Consider the following 17,126-nt stretch of genomic DNA (forward strand, 5'->3'; position numbering starts at 1 on the left):
CTCATCTAAGGGTGTTTTAATTCCTATCTGTGTTCTTCTGCATAGCCAAATATTTTCATTTTCAGTGGAGTAGTGCTTGTCAAATCTCCAGGAGACATCAGGAGACTTCTGTGGTTATTAAACAAAACAGCAGAGAGAATCCTTCCATCGTTTAATCACTACTGAAACCTGGGCCTGAAAGGGTCTCCTCCAACACCGTTTTTGCCCTTTAGGGGAGCCTGAATGGAAGCCCAAACCCAAGGCTTTGTTGATGAGACACAAATACAAATTAAAAGATGTGGAAATAATACTTTAAAATGCATCCTACTGAGTTTTCCAGCACAGAGCGATGGTTACTCATGACTGGAAAAGTGTCAAGCTAATGCTTCTGATTAGAGATGGGTGTGAAGCTGCACAGTTCAGCCTTGGTTTGGCTCTTCCCCAAAATTCCAGGGCACTGGGATCCAGTGTCCAAGCCCAGCCCCAGCCTCACTCCCTGAGCCATCACAAGATTTAGATATTTCATACTATATATTAAGATAAATTAAATGTTAGGTTTCAAGTGTATTGCTAAAAAAAAAAGGGGGTGGAGAGAGAAAGGGGAGGAAAGGTTACATTAACACCAAGCTGTAAATTTAATGCAGCTCCAGATGCCTGAAGAGTTGGGGTTTCTTTATTTTAATTCTTTAGTTTGGAGAACAACACCAGCTGCTTTGAGATCCTGTTGATTATTGGAAGTTTGTTTTGATATTAAGAAGAGCTTCAGAAATACAATTAAATTCTCTTGCCTTCCTTTTTTTTTTTTTTTTAACCAAATGCAATGGTTTTGTGCTGTTGAAAACCATGTTTTACATCAGAAGTTAAGGAATGTGTGATCATTATTTTAGTGAGGTTTTTTCCCCTGTAGGAACATGATTTTATTGTGAATTACTACTTCAATGTCTGTCAGTGGCTAAAGCAGGGAAAATGAATCTTTCTAGAACTAAAGAAAAGGGAATATTTCTAGAACTAAGGGATACTTTCATAGTTACTTGATGGCTGCCCAAAACCCAGAGAGATGGAGCAATATGTCCCTGTGAATTTAACTGAAGCAAATATTGGTTATTCATCAATTAAAATATTTCCAAATAAAGCTGGTGGGTAGAAAGCTGAGGCAAAAATCATCCTAAAATCACTTATTCAAACAAAAGGTTTAAGTTCAGCTCCTCTGCAAATTGAGTTTATGCAAGTATTGTTAGGCAGGGCTGTGTTCTCAGTGAGGGATTCTCCCAGGAATGGAACTTAAAATAAAAAAAATAAAAACTATGCCCTCCATCTAATGAGGAATTCTCCTGAAGAACTTGATGGAAGCCCAATGATCCTTTAATGGTAACGACCGGTGTGTAAAGAGGGACGATAATTCTGTGGAATTGAGATGAGGCTCTTCAGCTGGAATGCTTCAGCTGAGCCCTGGTGCTCACACATTAGGCTCCTGTTGATTGGGAATTCTGCTTCCTGCAGGAGCAGAGTGATTGAACAGGTCCTGTAGTGCCAAGGAGGGCTATGAGGCAGCAGAAATTGGTACTAACAGTGGTCAGCTTTGAGCCAATGTCCTTTTCTAGGAGCAAAAAGAGGAAGGTCAGTGATTGTCCTCTGTTTTCAGCAGAAAACATGGCATGGAATGTTTTCTGGCAGGTACTCCCACCTCCTCTGGATGCTCTAGGGAGGAAGAGAAAGGAAAAATAACAAGGTGCATCCCTGGGGAGGTTTCCTTCCTGACCCCGGAGAGGTTGGATCAGTTCATCATCAGACACGTGAGCAAAGCTGGCTGGGGCTGGGGTTTCACCCAGCTCACCCTAACCCAGAGCTCCGAGGGGTCTGTGTCACTCAGGGAAATGGAAAATGATTGAGAGGAGTGGGATGATATTGGGAGTTAGGAATGTAGGCCATAGGAAGCAAAAAGGATGGCAAGGATAAAACAAAACTGCTGTAAATGGGAAGGAATCAGGAAGGAATGTGCCACAGACCCCCATGGTCAGGCTGGGATACAGAGAGGGATCACTGAACTCTGTTGGAGCTGAATCCTACATGGAATAATCATTATGGGGCACTGATTTCCCAGGTATAGATTGCAAAACAAATGCAGCTGGTGTCAGCAGAGCCTGGGCTGTTACTGCAGGGGGCAGATCTCTTCATTGGGTACTGACTGACCCAACAAAAGGTGAGGTTATTTTAGATTCTGTGTGAGTAAGGGAAGGACTGACTCAACCGCAAGAGAAAAAGTACTCAAGGAGCTTAATGTGCTCAGATCTGAAGGCCAAATATCCATGGGGAAAGAGAGTTCCCAGAGTGATGTGTCATCCATTAAAAACAAACCACAGATGAGATCCACTCTGTCTCACACTGGCAGCAGAAAGGAGAGGGATTTGTTGCATTGGGCCCCTCTGATTTCTTGTTTGGGTACAGTACACTGCATTAACTACAGTCAGAAGAGAGCAAAGTGACATTGGAACAGGTGCAGGAATGGGTCATTAAGGGGACAGAGGCTGGAGAAGAGCTTGACTCAAATCCTTGCACTGAGGAACGCTGGAACTGCTCTCTAGAATTACCCTCAGGTAGGTCAGGAAGGGAAATAATAATTTTAAAGCTAGTGTTAAGTATAAACAGACTAAATTTAGGCTGTAAACCATAAATTCCCTCACCCCCAGGCTTTAAAACAAGAAGGGTGTCAAAGGCAAAGGTGGAAATGGTTGTATGGGATTACATGGAAGTGGCTCTGTGGTTTGGCTGTGGATAACAGCAGGAGATAAGGTGTCCATGGCCCAGGAGTGGAGCCCAACCCCAGTGTCCCAAAAACCTCCAGATTCCCTGGGGTGAAGGCCAAGTGCCCAGTTGCCCTGTCAGCCCCCACTTTGCAGGCCCAGGGTGCTGGAGAGGATTTCCCAAAGAATTCCATGGAAGTTTTGAGAAGAGTGAGGCTTCTGGCATTTTCCACATTGATTATCCTATTCCTCATCCAACTCTGAAGCAAACCCATCACATCCAGGCTCTCCTCCTGTGTTACTCCCTCAACTAAAATTCCTGTTGACATCAATGGGAGCCTTGTCCAAGTCCAGGCAGAAGGATGAGGCCTGACATCTTTCCTTCCACTCAGCTGGAAAATAATAATACTAATACTACTACTACTAATAAAATAATAACAATAATAAAAAAATTACTATGTTTTAAAATCCTCATAGCATTTTTGGGGTTTTTTTTATTATTTTTTAAAGGTAAAATAACATGGTGCTGTGACTAAAGAGTTATAAGGGAAAGTGCATCAGGAATGCAATATTGTTTCCAGATGTACAATGTCATAAAGAATTTTTTCTACACTTGGAATGGTAACAGGAATTTTTTTGAGAGAGATCATTTACACAGTGATGAGATATGTTACATGTAAGTAAATGCCTGTATGCCTGGAATGTTTGTACCATATGTCTAAATAGGTGTCTGTGACTGATACAGATTTTATATCTGGGGATGTGAATGGATTTGCATATCTGTGATTTGAAGAGCAGCACACTTTAGAATATAAAAACACTGATATAGCTGGGGGAGGGAAATGTGTAGTACCCAGGTGAGGGTTTGTAAAGAAACAAAACCCCCTGAGCTGGGAGGGAGGCGAAGGAGAGGCAGTGCAGCTCAGAGGAGCCGAGTTTAATGTGCTTAAGACACTTTGCCTGGATGTCACAGGAGGTGAACCCTCCCCGTGGGTTCTGAGCAAGGATTGCATTACAGAAATGCACCTGGGAAACAAAAATAATGTGGAGATACGGCTCTGGCATCTCTCCAGGGCTGCTGGGGAATCACTGCTTTTGGCTGTGGTCTCTCAGCTGATAAGAAGACCTTTGCAGATTGACAGGGAGAACCTTGAGGAGTGTGAGAACAGCTTAGAATCCTGTAATTCCCCCAGTGTTCTGAGGGAGATGGGATCTGTGTTTGGAAGGATGAAGGAATAACACATTGACCTCTCTCTTTCATGCTTGCTGTCCTCTGAAACCCCAGCAGAGGTGACAGTTTGGTCCAGCTTTTGGGTGGTACAAAACCTGTAGTTTTTATGATGTCTGTGTCCAAAATTTGGCCCTCAGACTCAATTATCAGAATCCATGGCCTACCTGACCTATTATTTTGTTCTCAGATCATTCCCTTTGGATTAAATTTTGCCTTAGCAAACGGTGTTAGGTAAAAGATTCCCCACTGAGATCAGGCAAAGAAGCCAAATTATCATAGGAAAGAAGTGGTGCCATCAGGGCAGGAAAAGAAAAACTCACCAGAACCATTTGCCAGCACTGTGGGCAAAAGTCAGAATTTAAATCTCCAGGGAAGTTTGCACATCACCTTTCATCAGCACTAAATACAGGTTTTTTATAAAGGGGCTTGGACTGTTTTACGATGTTGGGAGAACAAGTGTTGCTGATAAATACGTGTTCAAGAGAGTATTGGCAAAAATGCATAGAAATGGTTAACAAGGTAATGGTAAGAAATGTTGACCTTGATTTGTTTAGCTAAGATGTAAAGATTTTTGAAGGTCAAAGGTGTTCTTGTGTAGTGTTTTGGAGTCTAACTGTGTCTGACCCTCTAACATTAAGCTGCTGTGGCCTGCAGTTTTGAAGAGTGAAGCAAACCAGGGGGAAAGAGGGAAGGGGGAGAGAACAGGAAATGGAGTGAGGTGTTTCAGGAAGTTGTCAGGAGTTGACTGATTGATTCCAGATGGAAAGGGTCACCCTTCATGACCCAGGAAATACTCACTGGGGGAAAGCAGTTGGTTTGTGAAAGGGAAGGGCCTGGGAGTTAGAGACCATGGTGGAATGCACATTCCTCCTCCTTTTATCAATAAAACATTGGTTTTTAATCTCCAGAATAAAACAATTGTGATCTCCATCAGACAACAGGGAATGGCTGGGCAAAGTGAAGAAGTTCAGTCATTTTGAGGTCCATGATCTCACCTGTCCCTTCTCCACACTATGGATGAGGAGTTGGGTGGTGGTGGTGCAGCAATGACCAAGGTCTCTGCTGAAATTCAGGTTACAGCAAAAAAGGCCCCAGACTTTGAGAAGGTTCTGCTCCAGGTCTGAACTTTGCATCTCATCCTGCCCATGAGAACACAGTGTTTATTCACTCTGGGTCCCAGACTGCGACAGGCCAAGTGGCTCTGGCCCTCCTGTCATGGCTGGGAGAGGTGGATAAAAATGGAACCTCACACGGAGAGAGGTCTAGGAGTGCATCTTCCATTCCTGCTGGCTGGCTTCAGGAGCAGAAGATACTCAGCTCTTGTCTTCTGGGCTGGTTCGTACTCTGCCATTGCTGTGCCATCTCCTCCCAAAATGTGGCTCTTGTCTTGTGCACAACCCAAACAGTGATTCCAACACTGACCTCTGCTCTGGGAGAGGGACAGGGACAGGACCTGGGGAACAGCTGGAGCTGTGCCAGGAGGCTCAGGCTGGATTTTGGGAAAGGTTCTTCCCCCAGAGGGTGCTGGCACTGCCCAGGCTGTTCAGGGAATGGGCACAGAGGCTGCAAAAGCTCCAGGAGCATTGGCACAATGCCTCAGGATGGGATTTTGGGGTGCCTGTGCAGGGCCAGGAGCGGAACTGGATGATCCCAGTGGGTCCCTTTTCCACTCAGGACATTCCATAATTCTGTTCTATGTGTGAACACTTAAAGGCTGCCTCTGGTCTCCCTTCCTGGGAGCACGTGGGTGTGTTTATCCCACTCGTGTAAGTGAGCTCAGAGATGTCTCTATTCCATACTGTAACTGCATATACAAGACACGCTTTTTTTTTTTTTACATTTGGTTGCAATTTAAACACTTGTCGTAAATATTTCAGACACTGGAATAATTCAGGCCTATTCCCCTTTGCCACAGTGTGCTCTGGGCTGGCCAGTGAGAGACTAAAATTTATTTCCATTGTTTAAGGGAAAATAATGAAGTGCATCTGAGTGGGCTCAGCTATGTCATGCGGGAAACGTTCCCTTTGGATGGAGTCACACCCCACCCTAATGGGAATGAGGAAATCAGTTGGCACACAAAAGCAACACATTCTGTGACAAGAATGCTTGAGAAGTATAAGAGTACAGGATGACAAGAGCCTTTTGGAATGAATTAGATTCGTCTCAAGAAAGAAAGTATTCTTTAAGCTCGCCTAAGCCTGGCGGGGGCAAGGTCTCTCCTGCTCTGTGCTGAACAGAGTTTTACCAACAATTAGAGCTTGACATCCTCTTACCTCGGCTGTGACAGCTGAGGCAGTAAAAATCCATGAACACATCCAGGGTTTGGCTTTCCATGGCTGTAGGTGTGGCACTGGGATGGAATTAAGCTCATTTACACCAACTAATAGTCAAAACCACTCAATCTGAGGGCATCTTCTTTTAGGAGTTAAAACGCTGTTTGTTTTTCCCAAAAGTCTGTGGCTTGAAGTCACACATGTTTCTGGATTGATGGGATTTAGTGCTTTGGATACTGTAAAAACTAAAGTGGGTTAATTAACATATATAGTTACTTCCTCTAAGAATTCAAATTGGAGCCCAGTTATGGAGGCTGAGGTTTAAAACCTGCTGCTTGGTTTGGGGTGCTCAGGCTTAGATGATTTTTCAGGAGGCACCATGCACTCACATGTCAAAACCAGGAATGGAATTAGGTCCTGTTTTCATGGAGTTTCCATGCTGCAGGAGCTCTGTCACTATAGAGTGAGGCTTCTATATAGCCCACATATGTTAAATGCAATTAATGCATTGAATGAAGGCTGAAAATATTTTCTCCCCATCTTGTAAACCCCCTCAGGGTGTGCTGCCATTTTACAAAACAAAAGGGTTTAGAACTGAATTATTAATCCTTAACAAGCTGAATTTCGAATAAATTCTTTACCTGGCTGCTTTTTCCTTTTCTTTCTAAATATCCAGGTGGTGCTATCGACAACAGTGAACGTGGATGGGCACGTGCTGGCAGTGTCTGACAACATGTTCGTGCACAACAACTCCAAGCACGGGCGGAGAGCGAGGAGACTCGACCCCTCGGAAGGTGGGAGTTTTGTCTGGAGAGCAGAGCAGAAATTACCCATTCTTCCCTTTCTGTTTGTTTTCAGGAGGGAAGGAGAGCTAAGGGGGAATTGCAGAGCCTCAGGGGGTTTGGGGAAGGCAGAGGCAGGAAAACAGTGTCTACTGCATGCAAAATATGATCCTCCTCACTTCTAAGGGACTGGCTCCCCCTCCCCCTGCAATTTATTAATTAGTATGTACTGCAAAGATGAAAAACACAGAAACACCAAGTATTATCTAAATTTCAGCCCTCTCATTCAGCTGGGATAGATTTGATTTCAGGCAAATTAGGCAAGATGACATCTTAGTTAAACAGAGCCGTTCCAGCACAAGATGTGTATGAAAAAGTGTCACTGGTTCCCTTAAACAAACTGTGCACAGAGCCTAACGATGCGCAGAGGGAGCTGACACTAATTGATGTGAGTTTGTTTGGCTAAGCCAGACTCATGGCCAGCTCCAGGATGGGTTGGGGACTGTATTCAAGCAATTACAAATTCTTGTATCTGTTAAATTTCAAAACGTTTGGCCCCTCCTCTCCCTGTCCATTCCCAAAACGTTCCACCTCCCTCAAGCAGACAGTGCTCAAAACCGACTGGAAAATGCTGGAAAATGCTATCAGTGCCTGCTTTTCCTTCTCCTGCAGCCACTGAAAGTGAGAAGAGCTGGTGATGTTAGTAGAAAAGACAAGCAAGGATATTATTTCATTATAATGTTTTGCTGCCCCACTTCTTAACTGTGCCCTGTATCAACCTAAAAGAAGAATTAATGAACTGGAAGAAAATGATTGAATCAGTAAAGAATTCAGAGTGGTGTTAATTCTCCCCCAGCGGGCAGTGAAATGGTAGAAGGAAAATCCCAGGATTCCTAGCCTAGGAAGCCATCCAGTTTTTCCTTGACTGATTGGATGTGATTGACTGGCTGTTCAAAGGAGTCTCATGTTTTTGGAGCACTGCCAAAGTTCCCCTCCACCTCTGACCCTGTCAACATTGGGAATGGAGTGATGGATTGACTTTGGTTATGGCCTGGAAACCATATTGGGTTCCTGATGGGATGCATAGTCCAGAGGCCTTGAACATATGGAAGAGAGAAATAAAAAAAAAATTAAAAAAATAAAATAAAAATTACTCTATAAAATCAAGAAAATTATTAGAAATTATGTCCTGATATGAATTGGAGGAGACATTTGATATTCCCTTCTTTCACCCATTGATAAACTTAATGACTGTGACTCTACCTTTTTTTCCACAGGATTTGTGGGATCATATGCTAATGAGTGGGTGCTATTTTGTTTTTTTAAGCAGCCTCTGCACAGCCATTTAAGCGTTTGGTTTTTACACCCACTACATTTGGCCTATTAGGCTTTAATGATACAATGTTAAGTGCCAGTAATGAATAGGCAAGTAATTAACACTTGCAAGGCAGAAAACATTCCCTTATTTATTTATTTATCAGCATGCTGGGGTTTGTGGAGTGATGAGCAGCCTTCCTGGGTGGATGGCTGGAAGGGATTTGTCCTAGGCCTCTGCCAGCACTGGGAATTCAGGAATTCCCAGGCGTGGATGGGTGGAACTGCTCTCAGCTCCAGTTTTGCATCACTTGGGATGCTCGATGCTTGCAGGTATTGCTCCAGAGATTCACACCTGGACCTGCAAACAGCCTCAAAGCTGTTGGGGGGATAAAAGAAGACACCTTAAAGTGAAATTTTGATGGTTTTTGTTGCTCTGTGCAGCCACGCCCTGCATCAAAGCCATCAGCCCGAGCGAGGGGTGGACCACAGGGGGAGCCATGGTGATCATCATCGGGGACAACTTCTTTGATGGGCTGCAGGTGGTGTTTGGGACCATGCTGGTGTGGAGTGAGGTGGGTACAGACTTCCCTTTCCTGAGGAGGCTCAGGGTTCAGTGCTGTTTCCGTGCTGCTGTGGGAGGTGGGACATTGAAGCCTGTGTGACAGGAATTCATGGAATGTGCTTTCCTTGCTCTGTAATATTATTGGGTGATACCTAGAATGGAACTGAACAATTCTAGGTGTCTATAAAATCAAAGAAATTATTAGAAATTGTCTCCTGATATGAGCTGAAGGAGACATTTGATATTCCCATATCTATTTTTACATAGTGATGAACTTAATGAATGCTACTCTACTACTTTTTCTACAGGGTTTATTATTTACAGGTTTATTTACATAAGCAAAGGTAGAGAAATAAAGGGTATGACTTTGGGAAGGAGAAAAATAATCCATCTGGGCTCAAGAATAAGGCGTCAATTAACCAATGGGATTAACAGTACAAGTTTCTTAAAGACCATTTATCCTAAAATGTGTGATCCTCTTCTGGAGGCCAGGAACTAACCCAGGTGTATCCCTCTGCTGATCTATAGGGATAATAAAAAATAAAGAGTTTTTACTGAGGCCTGTGATGGCAGGGCAAGGGGAAATGATTTTAAAATGAACAAGAGTAGAGTTGGAGATGAGGATGATAATTTTTATGGTGAGGGCCTGGTACAGGTAGCCCAGAGGAGCTGTGGCTCCTCCATCCCTGGAAGTGCCCAATGCTGAGCAGGATTTGGAGCAATCTGGGATAGAGAAAGGTGTTAACTGGGGATGGGACCGGCTGATCTTTGGAGTCCTCCCAACCCAAACTTTTCTGTAATTTACTGGTGAAGCAAAAGAATAGAGCAGACACCTGATGGTCTCATGCCTCCTGTTGCCATCCCCAGCTGATCACACCTCATGCCATCCGCGTCCAGACGCCCCCCCGGCACATTCCCGGTGTGGTGGAGGTGACATTATCCTACAAATCCAAACAGTTCTGCAAAGGAGCACCAGGCAGGTTCATTTACACAGGTGGGTGCCTGGGGTTTGGGCTGCAGGAGCTGTGTTGGTGATTGCTATTAACAACCTTTGGTTTGATTGATTGAATAATTGATTAATTAATTAACCCTCTTTCTGTTCCAAGGCCACTCTGGCAGTGGTGACATTTGGGGGTGTAAGGAGGAGGTTTCATAAGGCATTTTTACTGCACACTATTAATATTTTTCCCAACTGCTGTCACAACATGGGTCTGCCTACAGAATATACAACCAAATATTTATGTTCAACCTGATTACATTTGAGCTTTCCTTTTTTATTTTTTTTGGAAAGAGTCACATTAAGACAGATTGTCTGAAGAAGAAAATGACAAACTGTTGGAAAGATGACTATAAAAATTAGCTATACATTTCAAGGGTAAATCTAGCTGGCAGAGTGAGGCTGTTGTGGGAGCTCATCTGTGTCCTTTATGTCGGGCTCCTGCAAAGTGTGCCTTGCTGGCACTGCTGCACTTTGGGGGCTCTCAGTGTTTCCATTACAAAGTGCTCCCACCCAGGGTGCTGCAACCTGGCCATTAGCCTCCTCTCATCGTCAAAATGGGACGTTTGGACTTTTCCATAAGGTTCCCAAGTGGAAAACTTCCTGTCAGAGTGAAGCCAGCAGGATTCTGTAGACATGTACAGCAAAAACCCAGACAAATGCCTCATTGGAAGGGAATGGCAGCTGCTGAATCAACTGTAGCAGTTGAAGTAAAAGATGAAATACTTAAAATGAGAGATAAAAGGCTGTTTTTAAATCACCACACCCAAACATTTAGTTCCCATGTGTGCTTTCATCTGGTGAGGATACAGGTTGCACACATATCCCTGTTCTGAATTGCTTCCCTTTCATCAGCTGCTCCTGGAATAAAAAGACATTTGTTCTCTGCTGCTAATCTTGCTGTAGCCTCATATTCTGCTTTTAATATGACACAAATTCAAATTCTCTGCTGCTGTAAGTGGTTCCATTATAGTCCCCTTGGCTTTAATAACACACCAGTTTATGCCAGCTGAGGGCACGTCTTGCAGGCTTTCCTAGCTCAGCTTTGATCACAGTTCTGCATTTACTTTGTCACAGAGATGCTAACCTGGAAATGTGTATATCAGGGAGATTTGGAACATAATTTTCCTTGCTGAGCAGAAATCCTCCAGGGGTTACCTTGTCAGAGCAAACCAATATAAAATCATCTGTGGGAGAGGTTGGGCTCTGGGTTGTGCTGTATCAGCCTCTGTGCCAGGATCCAGGGATGAGAAGGTGCTGGTTTACTAAATCTTGTAAGGAGATGGGAGCTCTTGTTTTCTGCTTGTGAGAAACAACACTTACAAGGATGCAGAGAGCTCTATAAATTAGAAGAGTTCCCTGGGACAGAAATAAAGAACAGCCTGCTTGTGTGTCAGACCCTTTTATGGTCTCTTAATCCATGAACTACAAAGCATTTGGATATAATTCTGGAATATTTCTATGTAACACACAGATAAATCACTCCTGACCCAGAAGCTCTTTCCTCAGTGGAAGTGGAATTGTGGGGAAGCTTCTTAAACTTGCTAGTGGATTCTTCATCTTTGGCCTGCACTTGGGAGTAGAGTCCCAAGTATTTAGTATTTAGTTCTCCAAATACTTGGTGTTGGTTTTTCACAGGATTCCACAACAGAGATATTTTTGTTCCATTAATGAGTAAAACCAGGAGTGGGCAATTTTGTCGCAGGCTGTACAGAAAACCTTTGTGCTGAATGACATAATGTACACATTGATTCAGGATGCCTGAGTCCTGAGAACAATTCAGCATTGTTGGGAAATGGTTTGTTGCTGTTGATCTATCAGGATGAAACTGTCCATGTCAATCCATTGGAAAAATGTTGGTTGAATAATAGCCAGCTACTTCTTCCTGAATTAACATTTTGTATATTCCCACTAGCTATTTTTAGTAACTTGATATATATTTGAATTCCAGTATATTTCATATGTTTGAATTCCTATGTATTTCACATTTCTTTATCTTGAGATATATAACTTAAATGAATAGATTTGTGATCAAAAGAGAAATGGCACATGATGATGTCTAGGCTCTTGAGAGAACTGGCCTCTAATTCTCAGGATTATTGGCAAAATAACCCACCCCCCAAAATCTCCTCTTCCCAAATGGGATGTAGATCCTGTGGCAGTTGAAATGTGTATTATTAAACTCCTTAAGCAAACCAGAATGGCTCCCAGTGGAGAGCAAAGACATTCTAAGTATAGCCAAGACTAAATTCTCAGGTCTGGGTTTTCTCTGCTCAATTCCCACTCGATTATCTCCTGTAATATTTAAACTTCATGCCATGCCGTAATTATTTAATAAAAAGTAAATATAAAATGTATCTCAGTAGGGAATGTGACCTTTTACCTTCATGTTTTTATACCAAAGGCAGACAGGGATAAACAGGGAACAGGGATAAACAGGGAACCTGGATCAGTGTATTTCTGTCTCACTCGTTGGGTTCATCTGGAGCAGGAGTTGGTTCTCCTGTGAGGTACTCAGGATATTTTGGATAATTCAGTAGGAACCATCAGCATTTGTAATCAGGGGTTTTCAGCTGTGCCACTGCTAGTTATTTTTAAAAATAAAGATTTTTTTCCCCCCCCCCAAAAGAAGCACAAATGGTACAAGAAGGTCTAAGCCAGCACTGGCTGAGGGTAGTGCTAAAGGACTTACATATGTTGTTCCTTATTAAACGTGTCATGAAATTCCTCACATGAATGTGTGGTTTGTGTTAAAATGTACATTCTGAAGAATAAGGGAACTCAAAGGAAGATATGCCTGTAACTGTGCTGGTGCACAGTGGCACTGCTGAGGTGTTGGAGGAGGGCAGAGCCTGAGCACACAGAATGCTGCGAGCTGACTTTTGGGCTCCGCACCAGTTTAAATTGGAGTTTGAATAACCAGAAATTCTATTATTATTGCTGCAATTTCCTAGCAGAGACTAGGAAAGTGTCTGAAGTTGTCTGAAATCATCAGCAATGCCAGGAGGGCTCTGCCGGCTATTGCTAACTGAGGATCTGGGTCAAAATATCCTGGTTTATCCACCAGAGATTAAGATCATTACAGGGAAGTGGCGGCGTATGCAGAACACACAACTGGGGAAGGGAATGTGTCTAATGAAGAGCTGTGCCCTACTTTGGGACTGCAAAACGTTGGGGGCGTGTGTGGAATGTGTTTATTAGAGGAGCAAACACGGCTGTCTCATTTCTAGCTGTGTAACCAGCAGGAGAAGACCTGTTCTGGTGTGTATTTACATAATTTGCTTTATTGTTATAATGGTTCTGTCCAGAGTGAAACATTCATCCTTAAAGGAGTATTTTGAGACAGTGCTGCTGCATCTTGCAAATTATTCATTCAGTTTTTGATAGAGGGTGAGAAGTCAGCCAGGGAATCTGAAGCAGTTTTAAGTGCAGAAGTCGTGATTTCTTTTTTTCCCTATTGGGACAGAGCCATATAAAAATACCTGTTTAGACACACTCATGTATTGTGGTGGGTTTGATGTTTTCCTTGCAGCTTTAAATGAACCTACCATAGATTACGGCTTCCAAAGACTGCAGAAGGTCATCCCAAGACATCCTGGGGACCCTGAAAGATTAGCTAAGGTAAAACTATTTCAAGCATTTCACTCCACCCACCAAATGTGTTCTTTTCACTTCTAATTCATAAAAGAGACACAATCATATCTTAAATGACAATCACCTCTGAATTCACCGATCAGTTGTGAGTCTGGAAAGATGGGATTGTGTAGAAGCCGCAGTGATTTTTGTGTGTTCTTCCAGCAGTCTCTGTGTGATTTTGCTGCTAACTTGTGTCCAGTGACGGTTCCCAGTTCCTTGTCCTTGTGCTCTGCCCTATCAACGGTGGCAGATCCCTGAGCCCATGCAAAGATGGACACATACATACAATACAAGGGAATTATTTGAATCCTACACACGCTTCTGTGTCCATGCAAAAGGACTCACTGAAATCCCCAGGGCACCGGTGCCATCCAGGATTCGTCTCGGCTTTTGGTGCTGCTGAGGTGGAGCAGGTTCAGGACTCTGGAGAGCTCCGGGTCACGGAGGAGCCCCGGACACGACACGGCCGAGCCAGGGATCAGCCCCTCGGGCTCCAAAGGGACTCGTGCTTTGAGGGGTTGCTCTGACCCACTGGTAGGGCTTAAATTCTTCAGGTACCTGGCAAATAACACCTGGCGAACTGACCCGGGCTTCAGAGAGACCACACACAAACCCCGGAGTAACTTGAGAGAATACTAGCTCATGTTTTTATTTTATTCAATTATTCTATTCTATTCTATTCTATTCTATTCTATTCTATTCTATTCTATTCTATTCTATTCTATTCTATTCTATTCTATTCTATTCTATNCTATTCTATTCTATTCTATTCTATTCTATTCTATTCTATTCTATTCTATTCTATTCTATTCTATTCTATTCTATTCTATTCTATTCATTATTTATTGTATTTTATTTTTTTTTACTTCAGGGTAGTCTAGTCTATTCTGTCTTATTCATTATTTTGTTATATTTATTTTCACCTATTTTATTGAATTATTTTATTGTGTATATTGTATTTATTTATTGGCACTTTATTTATCACATATTTACTTAATTCACTGCATTTTTGTATTTAGTTTTATTTATTATAAGCTTACTTTTTATTTATATATTTTTATTTATATATTTTTATTCTCATTTCAATATTTATTTATTACATCTATTTATTATATTTCTTTATTTATTATATATTTATATCGCATTATATATAATATATAAATATATATTTCTATATATTTATTATATATATTTTTATATTAATAGATGTATATTTATATTTACAATTTTAATATGTATTTATATATCTTTATTAATATTATTTATTATTTATTTATATGTATTATATATAATATATAATACATTTTATCATACATATTAGATATATATGAAATATATAAAATATGTATTTAAATACATTTTGTATATTAAAATATAAATAAATATATTTTAAAATATATAATATATATTATATATAGTATATATATTTTATATATAATATATCTATTTCTAAAATATATTTTTATTTCTGTAATTATAACATTTTTATATTTATTTTACTGACCAGAGCTACTTTTTGCCATTACAACACTTCTTTCCCTCCTCCCCACAGGAAATGCTGCTGAAAAGAGCCGCCGACCTGGTCGAGGCCCTGTATGGGACCCCCCACAACAACCAGGTCAGGCTGCCGGGGGTGGGACGGCGCGGCCGCAGCCCCCGGGAAGGTTCCCCGTTGTGGCCCTCCATCCCTGAGCTGTCCCTCGTTCGCAGGACCTGATCCTGAAGCGCGCGGCCGACATCGCCGAGGCTCTGTACAGCGTTCCGCGCAACCCTGCGCAGATCCCGGCGCTGTCCAGCTCTCCTGCCCACGGCTCCATGATGGGCATCAACTCCTACGGCAGCCAGCTGGGCGTCAGCATCTCTGAATCGGCGCAGGGCAACAACCAGGGTGAGCCCCCAGCGTCCCGAGTGTCTCATCCCAATCATTCCCAATTGGATTTTTCCCTGGATCGCTTTTCCAACCTCTCCACATGCCCAGCGATGGCTTCAGCTCTGCCTATCCCAAAGGGTGGTGCTGCCCCTGTGTCTTATCGAAAATACTTTTTGATTATTTTCAGTACTAACTCGGCCCTGAATTCCCTCCCTCTCCCCCTCAAAATATCCATTTTGTTGATTATATCTCTGTTTTATCAAATGGCAATGGCAGCTGCTGAATAAACCTGACACACAGGTGGGAAATTTTCCTTTTTTGTTGTTTTTAAGGCAGCTGCCTCAGTGGTAACTCTACCAAAATTCATATATTATATGTATTACATTTAGTCCAGATAGACTATGGACTGGGAGAAAAACAACCGATAAAACAATGTATTAACATTGGAAGAATTATCAACTTTTCTGCCTCCTGAATATTTTGATTTTTAGCACACGGTCTGTGGTTGTTCTCGATAATTGGCTGTGTTTAACACTTGAAGGCAGCAAACCCAGGTCCTTTAAAGTTAATTTTCTATCTGCTCAGTTAAAATCCACCATGAAAATAATTTTGCTCATTTTTTCAAGATCTTACCAGCCCTGAATTAGAACCTCCTAAAGTAAATGAGCAGAAATTACCTGACTTGATATACTTCAATATTAGATCTAAAAAGTGACTACTCTTAATGTAATTATTGTATCAGTAAAACTTTCTCTAATGAAAGCATTTCCATGGAAAAACCCTTTTGCAGCTGGAATAACGATTTTATCCTTTTATTTTGGTAGCTACAGTCTTCAGCTCTCTTTCTGGAGTAAAAAAAAGGCTAAATTTGGGCTTCCAAATATTTGTTAGCATTTTTTAATGCAACAAAAATGGGTTTACTTATCCAGTTTATTCTTTCTCCCAAGTAGAGGAAATTAAAAGTTAAACTACAAACTTTATAAGGGTAATCATTTCCCCTTAGTAATATACTTTATCTGTAATTTATCTGTAATTCAACAATAATTTGAGGAGTAAAACCTCCCACATTCAATGGTAGAAAATCCCATATATTATAAATTCTACCCCAAGTAAACATGAGCACACACGACCTTGTCCAGGTCTTGGAATGAATTAAAAATTGCAGTAAATCAAATTTTATTGGAAAAATGTACATCAGATCACTTCAAAAAGTTGGTTCAGAATTTAAACCTCAGGAAAAAAACCCACTGAATTTATGACTGTTGCCTAAATGTTTTCAATGATCTGGATTTCAATGACATTTATTCAAGCAGGGGATGAGCAGGAGGAAGTTTAGAACCACGGAGGTGCTGTGAAATGTGTTTTATTTCTATTTATTATTGTGAAATGTGCTTTATTTCCAGGCTACATCCGGAACACCAGCAGCATCTCCCCCCGGGGGTACTCGTCCAGCTCCACCCCGCAGCAGTCCAACTACAGCACCTCCAGCAACAGCATGAACGGCTACAGCAACGTGCCCATGTCCAACCTGGGCGTGCCTGGCTCACCCGGCTTCATCAACGGCTCCCCGACAGGATCTCCCTATGGATGTACGGCCTCATCCTCGTGTGTCCTGTCCTTCCCCATCCTCGTGTGTCCTGTCCTTCCTCATCCTCGTGTGTCCTGTTCTTCTTCATCCTCGTGTGTCCTGTCCTTCCTCATCCTCGTGTGTCCTGTCCTTCCTCATCCTCGTGTGCCC

The 17,126-nt window shown here is 42.1% G+C and overlaps 1 protein-coding gene across 1 annotated transcript in view; it reads left to right on the top strand.

Moving 5' to 3' along the window:
• EBF2 (EBF transcription factor 2) overlaps positions 1 to 17,126 on the top strand; it is a 118,559-nt gene that overhangs the window by 89,745 nt on the left and 11,688 nt on the right. Inside the window, exons 8-14 of the mRNA XM_015648621.3 lie at positions 6,901 to 7,018; positions 8,765 to 8,895; positions 9,753 to 9,879; positions 13,415 to 13,503; positions 15,071 to 15,136; positions 15,229 to 15,406; positions 16,792 to 16,977. Coding sequence (XP_015504107.1) covers positions 6,901 to 7,018; positions 8,765 to 8,895; positions 9,753 to 9,879; positions 13,415 to 13,503; positions 15,071 to 15,136; positions 15,229 to 15,406; positions 16,792 to 16,977 — 895 coding nt within the window. The remainder of the gene's footprint in view (positions 1 to 6,900; positions 7,019 to 8,764; positions 8,896 to 9,752; positions 9,880 to 13,414; positions 13,504 to 15,070; positions 15,137 to 15,228; positions 15,407 to 16,791; positions 16,978 to 17,126) is intronic.

Source organism: Parus major, chromosome 22, assembly GCF_001522545.3.
Source record: "Parus major isolate Abel chromosome 22, Parus_major1.1, whole genome shotgun sequence".
In the NCBI taxonomy this organism is placed as follows: Eukaryota; Metazoa; Chordata; class Aves; order Passeriformes; family Paridae; genus Parus; species Parus major.